The sequence below is a fragment of the Macaca nemestrina genome, chromosome 12 (genome assembly GCF_043159975.1).
Source record: "Macaca nemestrina isolate mMacNem1 chromosome 12, mMacNem.hap1, whole genome shotgun sequence".
NCBI classification, from domain to species: domain Eukaryota; kingdom Metazoa; phylum Chordata; class Mammalia; order Primates; family Cercopithecidae; genus Macaca; species Macaca nemestrina.
The window spans coordinates 25424537-25444679 of NC_092136.1; the positions used below are offsets into that span (position 1 = coordinate 25424537).

At 35.9% G+C, this 20143-nt stretch overlaps 1 protein-coding gene across 23 annotated transcripts in view; it reads left to right on the forward strand.

Moving 5' to 3' along the window:
• Window positions 1-13528, forward strand: part of LOC105471588 (leucine rich repeat containing 4C) — a 1332829-nt gene extending 1319301 nt beyond the window's left edge. For all 23 annotated transcript variants that reach the window (XM_071074846.1, XM_071074847.1, XM_071074852.1 and 20 more), the window contains one exon: window positions 10877-13528. In XM_071074846.1, coding sequence (XP_070930947.1) covers window positions 10919-12841 — 1923 coding nt within the window. In that variant the 5' untranslated portion in view covers window positions 10877-10918 and the 3' untranslated portion in view covers window positions 12842-13528. The remainder of the gene's footprint in view (window positions 1-10876) is intronic.
• The last annotated feature ends 6615 nt before the right edge of the window (window positions 13529-20143 follow it).

Sequence of the window (20143 nt, forward strand, 5' to 3'; positions counted from 1 at the left end):
CTGACCGTAACCTCTGCCTCCCAGTTCAAGCGATTTTCCTGCCTTAGCCTCCTGAGTAGCTGGGATTACAGGCGCCCACCACCACACCCAGCCACTTTTTGTATTTTTAGTAGAGACGGGGTTTCACCATGTTGGCCAGGATGGTCTCAATCTCTTAACATTGTGATCTGCCCACCTCGGCTCCCAAAGTACTGGGATTACAGGCATCAGCCACAGCGCCTGGCCCCAAATTCTCTTTTTTTTTTGAGACAAAGTTTTGCTCTGTTGCCAGGCTGGAGTGCAATGGTGCTATCTCAGCTCACTACAACATCCGCCTCCTGGGTTCAAGCTATTCTCCTGCCTCAGCCTCCCGAGTAGCTGGGATTACAGGCATGTGTCAACACACCTGGTTAATTTTGTGTTTTTAGTAGAGATGGAGTTTCTCCTTGTTGGTCAGGCTGGTCTTGAACTCCCCACCTCAGGTGATTTGCCCACCTCAGCCTCCCCAAGTTCTGGGATTACAGGTGTGAGCCACCATGCCCATCCCCAAATTCTCTTCTTAAAGCATTCTCTGATTAGCTATGCCTACATTAATCTCTGGCAATTATTTATGGCATGTAAATATTGAATATATTGACTTACACTAGTACCTATATGCATATCTGTGCATTTTTAAATTTTTGATATATGTCTATAATTTGTTTTACAGCTCTAAGATGGGAAAGTTCTTGAAGACATGGGTCATTTAGCTTTCTTACAATCCTTATTATACTCTCCAGCACATGAGCCCATGTTGGTGGCAGCCACATTGTTGTTGTTGTTTTAATTTGCTAGTACATAATTCTCTGTAGTCAGAACTTCTCACCTAATGATATGGTAATGTTACCACTAGTAATATATAGTTACAACACTTGTGACAACATTAAAATATCATTAGGTGAGAAGTCCTGACTACAGAGAAACATAAACCCTAAGAATACATTATACATTCTTCCACTGTGAGCCAAATAAGTCTTCTAGAAGAGTGAAAATGCAGTCAGGTGGTTTTTTTTGGTTGTGTGTGTGTGTGTGTGTGTGTTTTTTTTTCCATAAATCTCAACTTCTGAAATTTTAGCATTTTCTAGAAACTTTGCAGAGTCAGTGTGTTTAGCTAAACAGCTGCCTGTTAACTTGACAGGTTGATTCACTGGGTTATAGCCATTTAAATGTTGTAGCATTTCCATTACATTTACCTACTGGTTCAGCCCTGGGCATATTTACAAAAACAAATTTCTTTTCCCTGAAAATCTGCAGAACTACATACTCCTGCATAAGGGGTGGAGAAAGCTCAAGATGTGCAAGATTGGGTTAAAAATGGGAAAACAAATGATCTATATTAGGAAATGTTTATGAAATAAACTTGATTTGAAGGCGTGTGTTACCTTTGGTAATGGTGTTATTTAATTCTTTGTTTTGTTTTTTCTCCTGTGTATTCTAGCATTCTTTAAAACCCAGAGATGTCCAGATAAATGATTTTGCAGTAGAAATCCTTCTTAGCATGATGTGGGATGAGCTTCAGACCTTTCTTATAAGGATATCATGTTGCTTTACCTTAACTTGTTTCCTTTGAAAGTTCTCGTATTTATAATAGTATAGGAAAATAAAATATAAAATTTTCCCCTTTCTTTGCTATTCGCTCAGGAAATAAGGAGAGAGACAGAGACAGAGGAAGAAGAAATGAATATGAATGTATCAGGATAGGTTTGGCTGCATATAACCAGAAAAAAAATAACTGCTTATACTGTAATATATTATTTTACATAATAAGAAGCCAAGAGGAAAAACAGTTACAGGGTTCATTAATTCAGCTGCTTATCACAAATATCAAAGATGTAAGTTCTTTCCATTTTTTTGTTTTTTCTTTCTTGATATATCAGCTTTGTCCTCAGGCTGCCTCCCCTCTTGGCCACAAGATGGCTACAGCAGCTCTAGGCATCTTTTACCCTCAACAATATCTAGAAACAGAACAAAGAATTATGTCTTCCCCATGTTTTTCTTCTTAGTGAGAGAAAAAAAATTCCTGCAATCCCTCAACTGACTTCCCCTCACATCTTATTAGCCAAATTGTGTCACATGTTCAGACCTCATTAGTCTCTGAAAGCAGGAATGGTACTATCAATCTTTGCTTAGACAAGAGCTTAGCTAACTATAATCTGTAAGACAACCTGCTACTTTTTTGTGTGTGCTCTATGAGCTAAGAATGTTTGTGAATTTTTAAATGGTTAGGAAATAGAATATATATATTCTTTTAAAAAAAAGTTTAATTATTGTGGGTACATAGTAGGTGTATATATTTATGGGATACATGAGATACTTTGATACAGGCATACAATGCGTAGTAATCACATTAGGGTAAATGGGGCACCCATCACCTCAAGCATTTACCCTTTGTGTTACAACAATTTTACTATTTTAGTTCTTTTAAAATGTACAGTAAATTATTGTTGACTGTAGTCACCTTATTGTGCTATCAAATAGATCTTATTAATTCTGTCTAACCATATTTTTATACCCATTAACCATCCCTCCTTCGCCTCCCCACATCCGACTATGCTTCCCAGTCTCTGATAGCCATTATTCTACTCTCTATCTCCATTAGTCAATTGTTTTACTTTTTAGCTCTCACAAATAAGTAAGAACATATGAAATTTGTCTTTCTGTGCTTGGCTTATTTCACTTAACATAATGACCTCCAGTTCCATCCATGTTGTTGCAAGTGATAGTTTCTCATTCTTTTTTATAGCTGAATAGAATGTCATTGTATATATGTACCACATTTTAAAAATTTATTTGTCTGTTGATGGACACTTAGATTGCTTCCAAATCTTTGATATTATGAATAGTGCTGCAATAAACAGGGGAGTGCAGATATTTCTTTCATATATTGATTTCCTTTTTTGGGAAATATATGCCTAGCAGTGGAACTGCTTGATTATATTATAGTTCTATTTTTAGTTTTTTGAAGAACTTCCAAAGTGTATTCCATAGTGGTTATACTAACTTACATTTTGGCCAACAGTGTACAAGGGTTCCCTTTTCCCCACATCCTCACCAGCATTTGTTACTGTTTTTGGATAAAAGCCATTTTTAACTTGAGTGAGATGATATCTCATTACAATGTCTATTTAAGTCTTTAATCCATTTTGATTTTTTTATATGACAAGAGATAGAGGTCTAGTTTTCTTCTTCTGCAGATAGACATCCAGTTTTCTCAGCACCATTTATTAAAGAGGCTGTCCTTTCTCCAGTGTATGTTCTTGGCACCTTTGTCAAAAATGAGTTCACTGTAGATGCATGGATTTGTTTCTGGGTTCTCTATTACATTCCATTGGTCTATGTGTCTGCTTTTATGCCAGTACTATGCTGTATTGGTTACTATAGCTCTGTAGTATAATTTGAAGTCAGGTAATATGATTCCTCCAGTTTTGTTCTTTTTGTTCAGGATAGCTTTGGTTATTCTGGGTCTTTTGTGGTCTCATATACATTTTAAGATTTTTTTCCATTTCTGTGAAGAATGTCTTTGGTATTTTGACAGGGATTGCATTGAATCTGTAGATTGCTTAGTGTAATATGGACATTTTAATCCTATTGATTCTTCTAATCCATGAGCATGGAATATCTTTCCATTTTTTGTGTGTCTGCTTCAATTTCTTCTTTCATCAATGTTTTATAGTTTTCATTGTAGAGATCTTTCAGTTATTTAAGTTAATTCCTCAGTATTTTATTGTATTTATAGCTATAGTAAATGGGATTAATTTCTTGATGTCTTTTTTCAGATTGTTTTCTGTTGGCATTTAGAAATGCTACTTATTTTTGTATGTTGATTTTGTATTCTGCAACTTTACTGAATTTATCAGTTCTAACAGTTTTTTGGTAGAGTCCTTAGGGTTTTCCAAATATAAGATCGTGTCATCTGCAAACAAAGATAATTTGACTTCTTCTTTTCCAAGATGTCCTTTATTTGCCTTGTCTGATTGCTCTAGCTACAATTTCCAAAACTATTATTTTATACTATAAATAGTATTATTGGAGCACAGCGATGCCCATTCATATAACTTTTGTCTATGGCTGCTACAGTGGCATAACTGAGTAGTTGCAACAAGAGATCATATGGCTTACAAAGCCTGAAATAATTACTATCTGGCCCTTAACAGAAAAAGTTTGCCTACTTCTAGCTTAAACGAAATTTATTCACCCTTAAGTACTGGGTCAGCCTCTCCCAAAACAGATAAAACAGCATATATATGTGTGTGTATATATATACACACTTTTTATATAGACATAAAAAGTATATAGACCTATATCTATATCTATATCTATCTATCTATATATATATATATTTGTTTTGTTTCGTTTTTGCATGGGAGTAAATGTTTCTATATAAAATTTCCTTAGAAAAGAGTAAGGGGCTAGGATGTTTGGGTAAGCAACAAATTTGTGTTTGTGGGGTGGGGGAGGGTGAAGATATTGTTTGAGATTCAATCACATTTTAAATGAATAATACACCTTTAGTATTGTAAAAAGGTAATTCCCGAAATATCACCAATATAACTTGTTGATAAGGCGGAGCTGACTTTATTGATTATGGTGGTGAGGAAAAGAACCACCTCACAAAGTTTGGCAGTGTCTGTGAGTGGAACTGTGAAGATTAGGTCAGAATTTATTAAGAATTGGAAGTTTTACTGACATAGGAACAGAAAACCAAATACCACATGTTCTCTCTTATAAGTGGAAGCTGAACAATGAGAACGTACGGACACAGGGAGGGTAACAACACACACTGGGGACTGTTTGGGATGCGGGGGGAGGAAGAGCATCAGAAAGAAATAGGTAATGCATGCAGGGTTTAATACGTAGGTGATGGGTTGATAGGTATAGAAAACCACCATGGCACACGTGTAACCCATGTAACACCTGCACGTCCTGAACATGTGTCTAGGAACTTAAAATTTAATTTAATTTAATTTTAAAAAAAGAATTGGAAGTTTGAGTCTAGGAAGGTTTTTCAGTGTAGAAACTTGTTTAGGATTATACAAGAATTATGACACAACAATTTAGGATTGAGGAAAACAGCAAGGTGAGTCAAAAGATTCAGTAAATCTGAGCACAGATGTCTGTTGAATTTTCCATGAAAGAGTAGATAGAACTTTGGGGGAAGTTCCTATAAGGATCAGTGAAGCCATTTGCTTTGGTGGAAGAGCCCCAGAAGAGGAAAGAGGTGCTAAGACAGACAGTGGAACAGCAAAGTCATGTTAATGTAGATGGTAAGGTGTGGTTTGGAGTCTTAGGGTCGAGGGGTAAGCAGTTTTAGTTCTCCTGTTTAGGGAGGTTTGTTAAGGATAATGTGAGGAGGGAAAGAAGGGGTACAGTTGTGGTTAGCTGAATTCATCTTTCTCCCTCCTTGCTTACAAACTAGTTCTAATATCTAGACAAAGCCTATGATGATTTAGCAATGATACTGTGCTAAATAAAGCATCTCCATTAGCTAACTCTTTCATATATACTTGCTTCTGTGTCTCTCACTGCACTGGCTCTCAGTGCACTAAAGCATGGGTAGTAAAGGAAGAAAGTCTGTTGACAAAGTCAAGATATCCTCTGGGACAAGACTAAAAGTATCATAGTTTAATTCAAAACTCACACAAATGCATTTGTAAATAAATGCTGTCAGATGACATTGTAATGGATAGTGCATACTTTTAAATTAATTTTCCTTTGATGTGATAAAAACATCTTATGAAAGAGATGTTGAAGCCTGTCTTTTGATATAAAGTAACGTAATTTAGATATTAAAGTAAAAAACCTTTTGTTGATAGTAGTTGATTTAATTCAGGGCATGTACCAAGCATTATTCGCTGTAGGTTATAAATTAGCTTTGAACCAGCTATAATTCTTAAAGCATTACTTATGACTGATTTATAGAAAATCTCATTAATTGCAATAGCACAAAGACCTTGAAGCAAGAAGTAGAAAATAAAACTCAGTCTGGAGAGTAAGAAAGAATAGATGCACATACCTTATAATTAATAGCACTATATCATTGTTGCATGTGTTTTACTGATAGAATGTTCCTGAATATATCAAGTAATCCTTACCACAAATTTGAATAAGATATATTATTGTTGCTCCTGCCTTATAAAATAGGAAGAAATTGAGTGTCCCATCACTGTATTTTTAATATGTATTAAATATTATTATATATTGCTTCTTATGAGCCAGTAACTTTACATACACAGTATTTTGTGACAGCTGTAACCAAAGCCTTTTGAGTAGAAAACAGTGTTGTTCTTTCACAGATGGGGAAAGTAAAGTATAGGGAGATCAAGTAACTTTCTCAATTTTAAGGTCATTGAGGGTCAAACAGGGATATGATCTCAAGAAGTCTCACATTGGACCCTTTTCTCTTGACCACTGAGCATGGCTGCCTTTATTGCCCCATATTTTAAAAGGAAAAAGGTGGCAAACAGCAGAGTAAGGAATTACCTTCTTTACTTTTGTGCTATTTCCAGTCAACCAGTTATTTCTACCTGTTTTGCCTGAGACCCTAGGATTCTAAGGATGGCTACGCGGTAGGGAATGGGAGAAAGCTTAGAGGAGCTGGACCCTGGGACCCCAACAGTAAAAACGTTAATTTGTTTATGTATCAGGGATTTTGCATGCTATGTTATTTCATGCCCAATGACCTTAAGAACATATGCCCTCTCCCCCTGAAACCTATGTCTGTTTCAGGGAGAGAGGGCATATGTAAAACTACACTAAATCACTCAAATGATAAATTTTCGATGGTCATTATTACTGGAAATTTGGATAGCTTTTTATTGATAATGAAAACATAAAAGAGTTATTTAAGGCCATATTTAAATTTACAAGGAGGATAACTCTATCTGACTTAGGTTGTGAAACCTACCAACCACATTGTTGTCATGATATAAATGGGACAGAGTACACGTGTAGTCCTATAAAACCTGTTAACAGGATTGACATGATGAGCCAGGCCTTTTTGTTTAGTCATTGTTTTAAAATTCAGGTTTTATTATTATTTAGCTATAGTGAAGCAACAGACCAGGACATGGCTGCTGTTTAAAAAGTGATGTTTTACTCACAACTCACAGGAGGGGGGGCATGACACAGCATGTGGAGGTCACACTGGGAAGCAGCAGGATCAGCCAGTAGGGAGCAGCCAGTGGAAAATGGGGGCAAGAGTCTTTATTGTGGTTTTAGGGGAAGGCAGGGTAAATGGGCTTGTGATTGGCTAGTTTGAATAATTTTGGCAGGCTCTGGGACATAGGGGCTGTCCCTTGTTTCCTGGTAAGTGGTAAGTGGACGTGGGGTGATTAGGGCAGGGGAATGGTGGTCTGAGTGTTAAGAGTCTTGGGAGAAGCTGATAAAGAAGGTGGCTGGGGTTTGACCTTTGGATTGGCTGGTTTGTTTATGAAAGTCATGCTTATAGGCAAGTCCTTGACTACTTCTAGGAATTTGTTAGCCCTGAAAGGGTAGCCTCTCTAGATTCAGCAAGGCCTCAAATGTTAGAACATCAGAAAACACAAAAAAATAAGAAGGCATGATTAATACATTAGAACATGTGACTACATATATGCAAAGGGCTGTGATTAGATATTTGCTTTGTTGTACATTTTTCAATATCTTTTTGTTTTGTGCCTACAGTATGCCAGGCACTGTGTTGGCAATAGGCTAAGAGGAATCTATCAGACATGGCCCCTGTTCTCACAGAGTACACAGGCTGATGGAGGAAACCACCCAGAAACAAATAATCACAGTACCAGATGGTGTGAAAAGTCAACCTAGAACTGCAACAGCTCCAAGGAAGGAAGCAAGTTGGTTGGCCTTAGAAGGCTGGGGAAAAAAATTAGTGTAACTCAGAATCTATTAGTCAAGTATTTTTGCTGTCATAGAAAAGGACACAAAAGCCTCTGAAACCAGAAACAAATTGAGGACTTTAAATATCACCTTCTTAAGACCAAGGTTCCTTACAGTGGTTTTGTAAATGTGGGTATATGTTTAAGGATTGCTAATGGCAGCTGGTTTTCCTTAAGAGTGCATCTCCTATTACTGAGGGAAAAAAGCCTCTTCTCCACTTTCTGTAGGCTATTTAGTAAATGCAACTATTTCTCACTAGTGAAAGGATCATGTCCTAAAAAGGAGCCAGCCCTTCTTCCTCAAACCCTCCGGTGGTAGACAAGGAAGTGCTGGCTTTGAAACTAGATCGCTCTCTGGCATTGGCTTCTCTCCAAGACTCACTTGAGCCAACAGGAAGATCTTCCTAATTGCTCTGCTTGCCACTAGTTTCTTCCATTGCTTGTCTCTGCCCCTTGTTAACCTCACATCATCATTTATCAAAACAAAGCCGATGATAGCATTCTTTGCTAAAAACAAAACATGTTGCCTGCACTATAAAATTGGGACTCTTAAGTTTGACGTAACCAACCCTTAAGAGTCTTTACCCGATCTCATTCCAGCTTCCTTTCTCATTCTCGTCCTCAGGCCTTCCATTCTGACAGAGGGCACTTTTTACTGTTCCCTGGATGTACTAGCATTTTTCACGTGTGCTTGCCTTGGTTCAGCTGATCCCTCCGTGCTTAAAATGGCCTTCTTTCCTTTTCTTAGCAGCTTCTACAAAATTTAGATCAGATATCCGTCTTCTCTGAAACCTCCTTGGTTTTCCAGCATAGATTAAGTTGCTCCGATGTTAGTGCTCTTGTGCCAGTGTGGACTTCTGTCATAGCAATGAACATATATCATTGTACTTCATCTGTTTGCCTATCTGTCTCACCCTTTAAATTTAAATTCTCCCGAGGTAAGGATTCTGTTCCTCATCCTTATATGCCCACTACTTAGCAAAATGTCTGGTTGAGGGAAACAACAGAAAAGACTTAGAACAATTCCTCCCACATTGTCAGAACTCAATAAATGTTACATATGATTATTTTATAATAAAATATTTTTATTTTTATTAATATATTAATAGAATTATATTTGTTATTTCAAACTTATAAATATTTTAATATAATTTATTACTAAATTTAATATTTATTTAATATTTAATATGAAAATATTTTAATATTAAAAATAGTTATAATGAAATTAACATTTCATTATAACTCTAAATCTATAATTATTACCATAATGATTACTATTATTTGTGAAATTAATATAATGAAATTAATATTTCATATTAAAAATATTTTGTATAATCTATCATGATATGATAATCATATCTAACATTTATTGAGTTCTGACCATGTGGGAGGCATTGTTCTAAGTCCTTTTTCTGTATTAACTCATTTTATCCTCACAACAACCCTATGTGGTATGTAATATTAATATCTTCATTCCCATTTTGCAAGTGGGACAGAAATTAAGCCGCAGAAAGGATAAGTAACTTGCTCCAGGTGACACATAATGGGTCCTACATTAGTACCTTTTTGAATTGAAATGTGGTGACCCCTCTCACTGCCCCCCTTTTTTTTTCTTTCCAAGAGATTCATAGAAGACACATTGTTTATTAAGTTGAGAGACTTGGGAGAAGTTATTACACAGGTGCCCAGTCCACAATAAGCCAGCTGAGTGGGGCGTATACTTGGTAACAACGTAAGCTCCTTTGGAAGACTTCCTGTGGCCACAAGAAATGCAGGAGATGAGTTATTTTCCTTCCCAAAAATCTACTCAAAACCAGTAAGAGTAGGGACACAAGACTTAATAGTCCTGTTATACTTTTTTTTCTGTAAATAAAAATTATGTTTCATGGGAAAATAGTTAATATGTGGTATGTCTGCTTATAGGCTGTAGTCAGCTATGTTATAATGAGTCGGTATATGAGAATCTCTAGAAGTTTATATATACATGTGCATGTCACTCTTTCAGTGCATCTTCACAGGTACCATAAATTAAGTTGCCAGTGCTTACAGCTGAGGTCACCCCCAAAGGACGGGTATTTTAAAGAAATTAGTGAAAAATATTTTGCATTTACCTTTATTGTCATAGCAACATTTTTATGGAGCATGTGAGATCATATTCCCTGGGACCAGTCTAATGAGCATCTGAGCCCTGATTTATACTTACTAAACATGTGACTTCTTGAATGTCACTTCTATGATGATATTTCTTCATTTTGAAAATGTAAAGGATGACAATTCCTACTTCAGAGAAGTGTTGTAAGGATTACAAGGGATCACAACCAGCTTCATGGGCCTACAACCTGTGCAGTTGCAAAGAAACCCCCACGTTAAGATGGACCCACACTTGGTTTAGTGGTCTTTTGTTACTGATTTGATATTATTAATAATTTTTATAAGGCTTCCTACATTTTTATTTTGCACTGGGAACCACAAATTATGTAACCACTTCTAGACAGGCTTGTTTATGAAGTATATAGCCCATGGTGCTTGGCACATAAAATAACCTTCAATATAATATGTCAGCTATTACTACTTTTGCAAAGGAGCTTTTAGTTTGTTTGATATAGCCCCAAAGTCCTATTTGCTAAACTTTTTCAATCTGCTGTGGGCATTGAAGCTAGTGGTGGGATATATATTATATGTCCTCATGCATTTGGGCCACATTTGATTGGTAAACAATACATTAGTGTCCTCTACCTCATTGATCCCTTCCTCTGTGGTTATACATCTCATGGAATGTGGGCTTTGGATGGCTCCTAATTTGGATTAAAGGTACATTTTCCTCTAAATATGAACCATGCAGATTAATAAAGGATATTAGGTTTGTTTTTAATTTGTCTGACAAATAATGGCTTTAGCTGATACACTATATCACTGACATTACTCCAGAAAGATACTTAGAGTAAATCTAATCTAATAATTGTTTTTTTGCTTTTATTTTGCAGACTGTTTGAATTCTAGAAGGACCAACACCAGATAAATTATGAATGTTGAACAAGATGACCTTACATCCACAGCAGATAATGATAGGTCCTAGGTTTAACAGGGCCCTATTTGACCCCCTGCTTGTGGTGCTGCTGGCTCTTCAACTTCTTGTGGTGGCTGGTCTGGTGCGGGCTCAGACCTGCCCTTCTGTGTGCTCCTGCAGCAACCAGTTCAGCAAGGTGATTTGTGTTCGGAAAAACCTGCGTGAGGTTCCGGATGGCATCTCCACCAACACACGGCTGCTGAACCTCCATGAGAACCAAATCCAGATCATCAAAGTGAACAGTTTCAAGCACTTGAGGCACTTGGAAATCCTACAGTTGAGTAGGAACCATATCAGAACCATTGAAATTGGGGCTTTCAATGGTCTGGCAAACCTCAACACTCTGGAACTCTTTGACAATCGTCTTACTACCATCCCGAATGGAGCTTTTGTATACTTGTCTAAACTGAAGGAGCTCTGGTTGCGAAACAACCCCATTGAAAGCATCCCTTCTTATGCTTTTAACAGAATTCCTTCTTTGCGCCGACTAGACTTAGGGGAATTGAAAAGACTTTCATATATCTCAGAAGGTGCCTTTGAAGGTCTGTCCAACTTGAGGTATTTGAACCTTGCCATGTGCAACCTTCGGGAAATCCCTAACCTCACGCCGCTCATAAAACTAGATGAGCTGGATCTTTCTGGGAATCATTTATCTGCCATCAGGCCTGGCTCTTTCCAGGGTTTGATGCACCTTCAAAAACTGTGGATGATACAATCCCAGATTCAAGTGATTGAACGGAATGCCTTTGACAACCTTCAGTCACTAGTGGAGATCAACCTGGCACACAATAATCTAACATTACTGCCTCATGACCTCTTCACTCCCTTGCATCATCTAGAGCGGATACATTTACATCACAACCCTTGGAACTGTAACTGTGACATACTGTGGCTCAGTTGGTGGATAAAAGACATGGCCCCCTCCAACACAGCTTGTTGTGCCCGGTGTAACACTCCTCCCAATCTAAAGGGGAGGTACATTGGAGAGCTTGACCAGAATTACTTCACATGCTATGCTCCGGTGATTGTGGAGCCCCCTGCAGACCTCAATGTCACTGAAGGCATGGCAGCTGAGCTGAAATGTCGGGCTTCCACATCACTGACATCTGTATCTTGGATTACTCCAAACGGAACAGTCATGACACATGGGGCGTACAAAGTGCGGATAGCTGTGCTCAGTGATGGTACGTTAAATTTCACAAATGTAACCGTGCAAGATACAGGCATGTACACATGTATGGTGAGTAATTCCGTTGGGAATACTACTGCTTCAGCCACCCTGAATGTTACTGCAGCAACCACTACTCCTTTCTCCTACTTTTCAACTGTCACAGTAGAGACTATGGAACCGTCTCAGGATGAGGCACGGACCACAGATAACAATGTGGGTCCCACTCCAGTGGTCGACTGGGAGACCACCAATGTGACCACCTCTCTCACGCCACAGAGCACAAGATCGACAGAGAAAACCTTCACCATCCCAGTGACTGATATAAACAGTGGGATCCCAGGAATTGATGAGGTCATGAAGACTACCAAAATCATCATTGGGTGTTTTGTAGCCATCACACTCATGGCTGCAGTGATGCTGGTCATTTTCTACAAGATGAGGAAGCAGCACCATCGGCAAAACCATCACGCCCCAACAAGGACTGTTGAAATAATTAATGTGGATGATGAGATTACGGGAGACACACCCATGGAAAGCCACCTGCCCATGCCTGCTATCGAGCATGAGCACCTAAATCACTATAACTCATACAAATCTCCCTTCAACCACACAACAACAGTTAACACAATAAATTCAATACACAGTTCAGTGCATGAACCGTTATTGATCCGAATGAACTCTAAAGACAATGTACAAGAGACTCAAATCTAAAACATTTACAGAGTTACAAAAAACAAACAATCAAAAAAAAGACAGTTTATTAAAAATGACACAAATGACTGGGCTAAATCTACTGTTTCAAAAAAGTGTCTTTACAAAAAAACAAAAAAGAAAAGAAATTTATTTATTAAAAATTCTATTGTGATCTAAAGCAGACAAAATTATGTGTATTCCTCAGAACCTGTTTTTGCTGCACTTATTCACTATTTTCCCACATCTCGTTCCTCCCTTCCCTGATTGCCATATTTTTCATAGCAGATCTCAATTCCTTAAAGAACTGGTCTAGGAAATTTTGTAAGAATTCTGTTACACTTTGAGATTTTTATGGTGAATTCTAGTGGTGAGATCCAGTCTATTTTGTCTCTCTCTCTCTTTTTTTAATTTTTTTCTTTTTCCCTCATACCCATATGAAGTAATCCAATGGGGAATGCAATATTAGAAATAGATTTTTAAGAGAGAACAAGGAAAAAAATGCAAGATCTTATATTTTTCATGTAATGACCTGTTCTGTATTTATGAGGGAGACCATTCTATGGAAAAGAAAAGTAAGCAAACAACAGATTAATTTGCATATGAGCATCTATAAAACCCATGACTTTTAAACAACTCTAGAACCAGAATTTGTAGTTAAAAAGCTAAAAATAAGATTATAAATAAAATATTGTTGGTTTTTCTGTACCTGGACACAACTCATTTGTAGTATGGCTCAAATGTGAGAAACTTGAAGGTAATTAGATTTTCTGCTTTCTAAGAAAGAAAATACTACAGTATTCTTCAGTCACAAAACCAATCTCTACAGGGTCCTGTTTGACTAGTTGACTTGAGTTTTAGATCTATGTTTAAGGATGCTGTGGTATTTTTTCCTTCTCATTAGGCTTATACTTTGTAGAATGCTCAGGTTCAAAAATAATGATTTTGTGAAGTAAATTTAATTCTACTTGAAGGAAAGTTTCAGTATAATTTATTTACTGTCTCCTAAACGTAATTTCATTGGTCAGATGAACTATAACCGCAAAACATGAAAGTATTCTAAATCATCTAGAGCTGAAAAAGAATATTTGGTGATGAGTATTAGCAAATTCAGTTCAATTCAATGATAATTATTAAAGACCTACTGTGTGCAAAATACAGATTTTAGTATCGTGGGTGCACAGTTGACAAGATCTGGTTCCTGCTCTTGCATTACTCCCAATCTATATAAAAATGATTAAAGAAATCATCTCAGTTCATTACTGGTTGCCAGCTCTAATTTTACTGTTAGGTGAAAGGCTGTGAATCAGACCCTTAACGTTCAAAATATTAGATTATTAGATTATTGTTATTATACAAAGCTCTTGGATTTCTGGTTTCTTCCATCTTTTTGGAAGAGGTGATTATCTTTTTCTAAATGCAAACTGCAGAGCTATAAGAAGTGTGGGTTTAGATTTGCTCTGAAGGATGAATACATACCAGGAGAGGGCAATGCTAAATCAGTGGTAATAATTAATGGTATTTTTTAAGGAGCTGGGGGCATTTTGGCTAAGAGACCATACACTGGATCCCAAGTAAAAAGGGAACTTTCTGGTTATTGCACCTTGGCATTCTCCTGATATTTTCATATATTATGTATATGACTTCTATCTTTATGTGAAACAAGTGAATATATACAGATCTCATTATTGGCCTTGAAACTTGCTACCTTGGTGGTGAAACAAGGACTGAGCAAGCTGAAGGAAACTTCAGCTCCTAATGGCTAAGAAGCTTGGATACTCACACTTAATTCTGCAGGCTGAACCTTACTCCGTGGTTTCGTGGTTTCCAGGTGTGAAAAATCAATTATTAATAGCAAAGTAGGTCAGAGAAAATGGGAGAAAAAGACGGCAAATGAAGGAGAGCGTGCAAGAGTCTTGCTTCTATTTTTTTGATCACCCAATTATCTGGCTTTTTTCTTCCTTGTATCTTACCTCCCTTTGGTAGGAACACAATCCACACTTGGTTTCACTGTGAAGACTCAAGAAAAGGGAAAACATATTTTGACTATTGTTTGTCAAGTTATTCAGTAGTGAATATACTTAACACATTCCCAACCTGCAGATCACAAAAACGCAAACAAGCAGCAACAAAAAACACCAACAAATATCTATAACAACAAGCAAGTGCCAGTACAAACAAAAGTGATATAAATCGAGAGGGAAAATGATCCTGCTTTCTCTACTTGGCTTGCGTTCACCAAACTCTGTCTTTGCTGACCCTGAAGCTTCTTTCATTTTAAGCTTAGAATTCTTGCAGGTTTAGTCCAAGTATGCAATTACCCTTGGCTGTGAGAGGTGGCTGAGCAGTTAGAAAAATGCTACCAAATAGGATGAAAGGTGAACTTGTACTTAAAAAGTTAGGTTGGAATCTAAAGCATACAATTCAGTCTTCTAGGAGGCTATAGTATAGTACTAATGAATATATTTTGTGAAAAAAATTGATGCAAGGTTTAAATAAACCAGACTTGACTTCTATAATAAATTTAGAAACTCTTTTACCAAAGGTCCTCATTTCAGGTTTTGGGGATAAAGGGTAGAGTGCTATAAATCTATTATTTAAAGAAATCTAAAATGAATTCTAGATGTTTCTGATTAACAGTAAGCCTCTATTTTCCCTGCATAACATATTTGACCCTTGGCCCATCAAAACAGTAGCTGCACTGATGTATTAGAGACCATTACAAACGTGAATTTACTTAGTTTAGCAGGAAGCCTAGATGACTGTTTAAATATTCGCTATACTGTTGTACCAAAATATAATTCTATGTCTACTGCTCCTTGTAGTCTATCCAAAGGCAACTGGGTGGCAGTATTCTGAAATATGCACACCAAAAACACACCATTTACAATTCATCAAGTTAAAGTAACCCAGTGATAATCTGTGTGTGTGTGTGTGTGTGTGTGTGTGTATTTGTATTTCCTACTAATAGTATGCATTTTGCTTCCCTAAACATCCAAGATGCTTCAGAAAGAAGATTCTCTAACATCTTTTTCTATTCAGGAATTTTACTCCTCCACATCTGCCATGACCTTAGTCTTGAACACTCTTTTGAAAGTGTACAGATGTATTTGCATTAGCAAAATAATAAAAGGATTTGGTGTAGCTTACACATATAGGCTCTGATAAAGCTTTAATAATTTCCCCTCGTATTTCAAATATTCTGAAATTGTGTAACTTTTTCAAAGACTGAAATAGGTTATTTGCATATGGAAGAGTGCTAAAAAATTTTTTTGATAAAGAAAATGTGGCTAGTTCATAATTGCTTTTAGTCCTTATAATCAAAAAATTAAATATTAGGATATTGTTTGAGACCCGTTTACCATGAAATAAAATTCTAAATATAGATGTGCTGGGGGTAAAAATTCTTGACAATGTAAGGGCTATTTACATGGCGGAAAGAAAAGGAAGAAGGCATATTAAGAATAGCCTTCACTGAAACATAAAAACATATTAAGTAGATGGCGCCAGAGTATCCAACATTTTTAAGGTAAAGATTGATCAAGGTGAAAAACAAAAAACAAAAAACTTCAGTCTCATCTTTTTGGGATAATCTTCAAGATATTTAGATAAAGTTGAAGAGTTAGATGAGTGCTTACAAATGCAATGTGGCATTCTAAAGCAATATAATTTAAAATATTGTGTTCAACTACTTATTTGTGGCTTCAGCTTGTTTTAATAAGAATCTTGAACATAATGATATCATTAACTATCCAGACATAGCATGTGAATGCTGGGTAAGCAGTCATACTCTGCAAAAAGCTGTCTTTCTCTTAAATATAGTAGCACAGAATCAAATATCTTATAAAACATCCTGAAATTACATATGCACCATTATTTCTGATTAGAATGTGATTCTGTACAATAGCTACTTCTGATAAAAATGAGTCTAAACAGTTACCTTCCAAAAATCAAGGTCCCTGCAATTCTTTCTCTTCTTTTGCAAGAAGAAATGTGAATTCCTAAAAGCTCTGTACATATTAGATAGGAAGCAGCTGGGACACCACTGTCTTCTCATGCTCCATCGGGATACAGAACGCGATACATCTGGCTGTATGAGAGAAAAAAGAAATCTTCTAGAATTAATGTAGCACACTGTCAATTAGGATCCAAATTTAGATACTGAATGAAGCCTTCTCAAAACACATACCAGTTCACATCCTTCTGTTTCTTAAACTGCTGCCAACAGAACTTCCGAAATTTCAACCTTATTTGAGAAAACTATATAAATTGTATGTAAAATTATATAATTAAATTTTATAATATGGTTAGCAGTTAAATGTAAAACTGCTGTTCATTTTTTGTTTTGCCCAGGATTAAGAAAAAAGAAAAATAGAGAGGAACTTGCTGCAAGGCAGACAATAAATGAAGCTATTTTAATGGAATCACATGATATTGGAAAAATCTTTGTTTTGTAAATTGTGTTCTATGCAGAAAATGAGCACATCCATCTATCCCTTGCACCAAAAACAGAAAGGAAGGCCTATGAAAATCAGACCATGAAGTCTTATTTTTCATTATTTGGTCTAGTAATTTAATTTCATTTTCCAGATTATTAATGCTGCACTTTATTATATATTTGATGCTGAATTGCTGAATTTGACTTGTCCAAATGGCATCAATCCTGCCTTTATCTCATTGCCAGAAGTAGTGAATATATTGCTTTTTATCCTGATGAAAGGGAAGATTCAATGTTGTTTGAAGAAGAGGGGCTGATCTGTGTGGTGGCAGTAGAACATATTCTGATTGATGTCCTCTAAACTTGAAAACTTGCCAGAGCATCCACCAAGTTCAACCCTAGTTCAGTTATGATGGAAACCCATTATGGGCACCGTTAGCAACTATTGTGCCTATATATTAATAAGTCTAGTGAATGACAATTAGTTTATCCCCTTACTTCTCAGCCCTTCCACATTGAAAGAAGTAAAAAGTGAAACTCACCAATTGCTATTTAAGCACATTTGCTAGTTTTGTAAAGTCTATAGACTTCTAAGAGGAATATATGAAACCTCAAGTAAATATATTAAAACATGCACAAAATAAATATATTTATGATATGTACTTTTTATTGTAGTTACTATCAAATTTTAATCAAAAAATTTGTAATACTAGGGAAATCTCAGGTTTTACTAATGGAATTATGAAAAAATATTAATCTTAATAAAATTTGTAAAATGCCTTAAAAGTTAGATGTTGAAATGGACTTCCAGTTCCTGTAGCTACTTCTATTAAAATTATCATAATAATATTTTACAAAATGAGAAAAGTAATACAGTTTCTCTTTCCAGTTGCCCTGAAGCAGACTAACGGATGCTTGTAAAGATGTTTCTCAGCATAAATGGATTCTTAGAGAATGAACTTCAGTTAATTCTGACCTTAAAAAAATGTCATGTAGCTATGTATTTTCATCTGAAACATTTTCAAGAGTCTTGCAAACAAGTCACTCTAAAATAATTAATGACAATGTTTATGTGCTCAATTACATTTTGGTTTTTCAATACATATTCTTACCTTATTTGAAAGTAGATTGTATCCCTGGTTTTCATTTTTCAGCACATTTTCAGGTTTTCTAAGAGAAGTATAAAATCAAAATCTGTCAATACTGTTCAACATTTAGTTATGCAATCTGGAATTCAACTCTAAACAATATCGGGCAACTAATATAAGTGAGTGAATTATTGCCTAGGGATTGAAGTGTGCCTCTTTTTCATTCTCCTCTTAAATCCCACTTAAAAGACCTGATAGTTTTATTATTATTAATAAAAACTTTAAGAAGAATGGAAATTTTCACAATATTGAAAAATGCTTTAAAACTGCAGATTATATATATATAATTTTATAACAAAAACATCATCCCATTTCTTGTGAAAGACAAGTGCCAATATATATGGATAGATAGAATATTCGTCAGAAAATATATGCTACTAAAATAATCTATTAGCCAACATAGTTTTAATATTATCATTAAACTTTCATAAAACTCAATTTATTACAAATCCTGAGAGTGATTAGTAACTGTTATTTGAAAGCCATTTTAGTAATCATAGCAAGCACCAATATTAAGCAGTAAAAAATCAACAATTAGATAAATGTCAGAAATAAACCATGAGTGCTTAGAAATTAGTGGGATACCATTAGGCATTCATAAGATATAATGACTCAAAAGTAAAAATTATATGCTTTGTAGCTCAGAAAGTGCTTTCACCTATTTTCTCATTTGTGGAGCCTTGAAATAATAGTAGGTATTTCAAATTCAACCATCAGATATTTCATAAATAGTGCATATGCCTGTGTGTGGAATTATTGATGTTTTGAACCTATAAACACTATAGAAAGGAAGAGATGCTGGGGAAACAACACTGGAGAAGAAAAAGAAGTAAATGGTAAAAGTGGAAAAAATGATTAGATTATGTTTATTTTAGAATAGATTCATTTAGTGTATATGAATTGAGGAACCTACTTAATGCCAGGCACTATTTGCAGCTCTGGATATACAGCAATGAACAAAACTTTTAAATCACGCCCACGAGATAAGGTAACCAACGTATCTCAGTTTGCACAGATGTTCCTGGTTTTAGTACTGAAAGCCCTGCATTCCAGAAACCCCGTAGTCTAGGGCAAATCAAGATGGTTGCTCACCATGATCAGAACCTCACTTTCTGGTAACTGTCATCTTGGTTTCCAAATTCATATTAATATGTTTATCTCATTGTTAACAACAACGCAAGGTAGCACTGACCACAAGTAGCCAATGGCTAGTATACCTGTTTCCAACTGGAGCAAAGTGATGACAAGAGCAAATTATAGTAATGTCAAATTTCCTAGAATTATTTCTAGACAACACTCCTTGGAGTGCAACCGAAGTATCAAAAGCACAACTTGCCCTCAAGGAAAAGTTAGTGTCTGGGAATGTCAACAATCATAACTACCATTTGCAGGACACCTACGTATATATCGTCTCTAGTTCTTACAAAGCCCTCTAAGGTAGGTATCATTATCTCCATTGTAAGGATAAAGACTTTGAGAGTAAACGCTCCCATTATTGGCTAATAATGAGAAAGAAAACCTAAGATAAAAGAAGAGAATTGGAGCTTTCAGATGGCTATAGAAAGTCTTATTTAAGCAATAGCATTTATTTTTCAGAACAGAAAACTATTAATGCTCTCAGTATATTTTATTTCTTGTGTTCTATTGGATTATATTTTCCTGGAAACTGGCTTCTCTTTGGGGACACATTTTGGTAATCAATGTTAGTCTTATTCTTGTTCAGTCAAGTTTACTAAT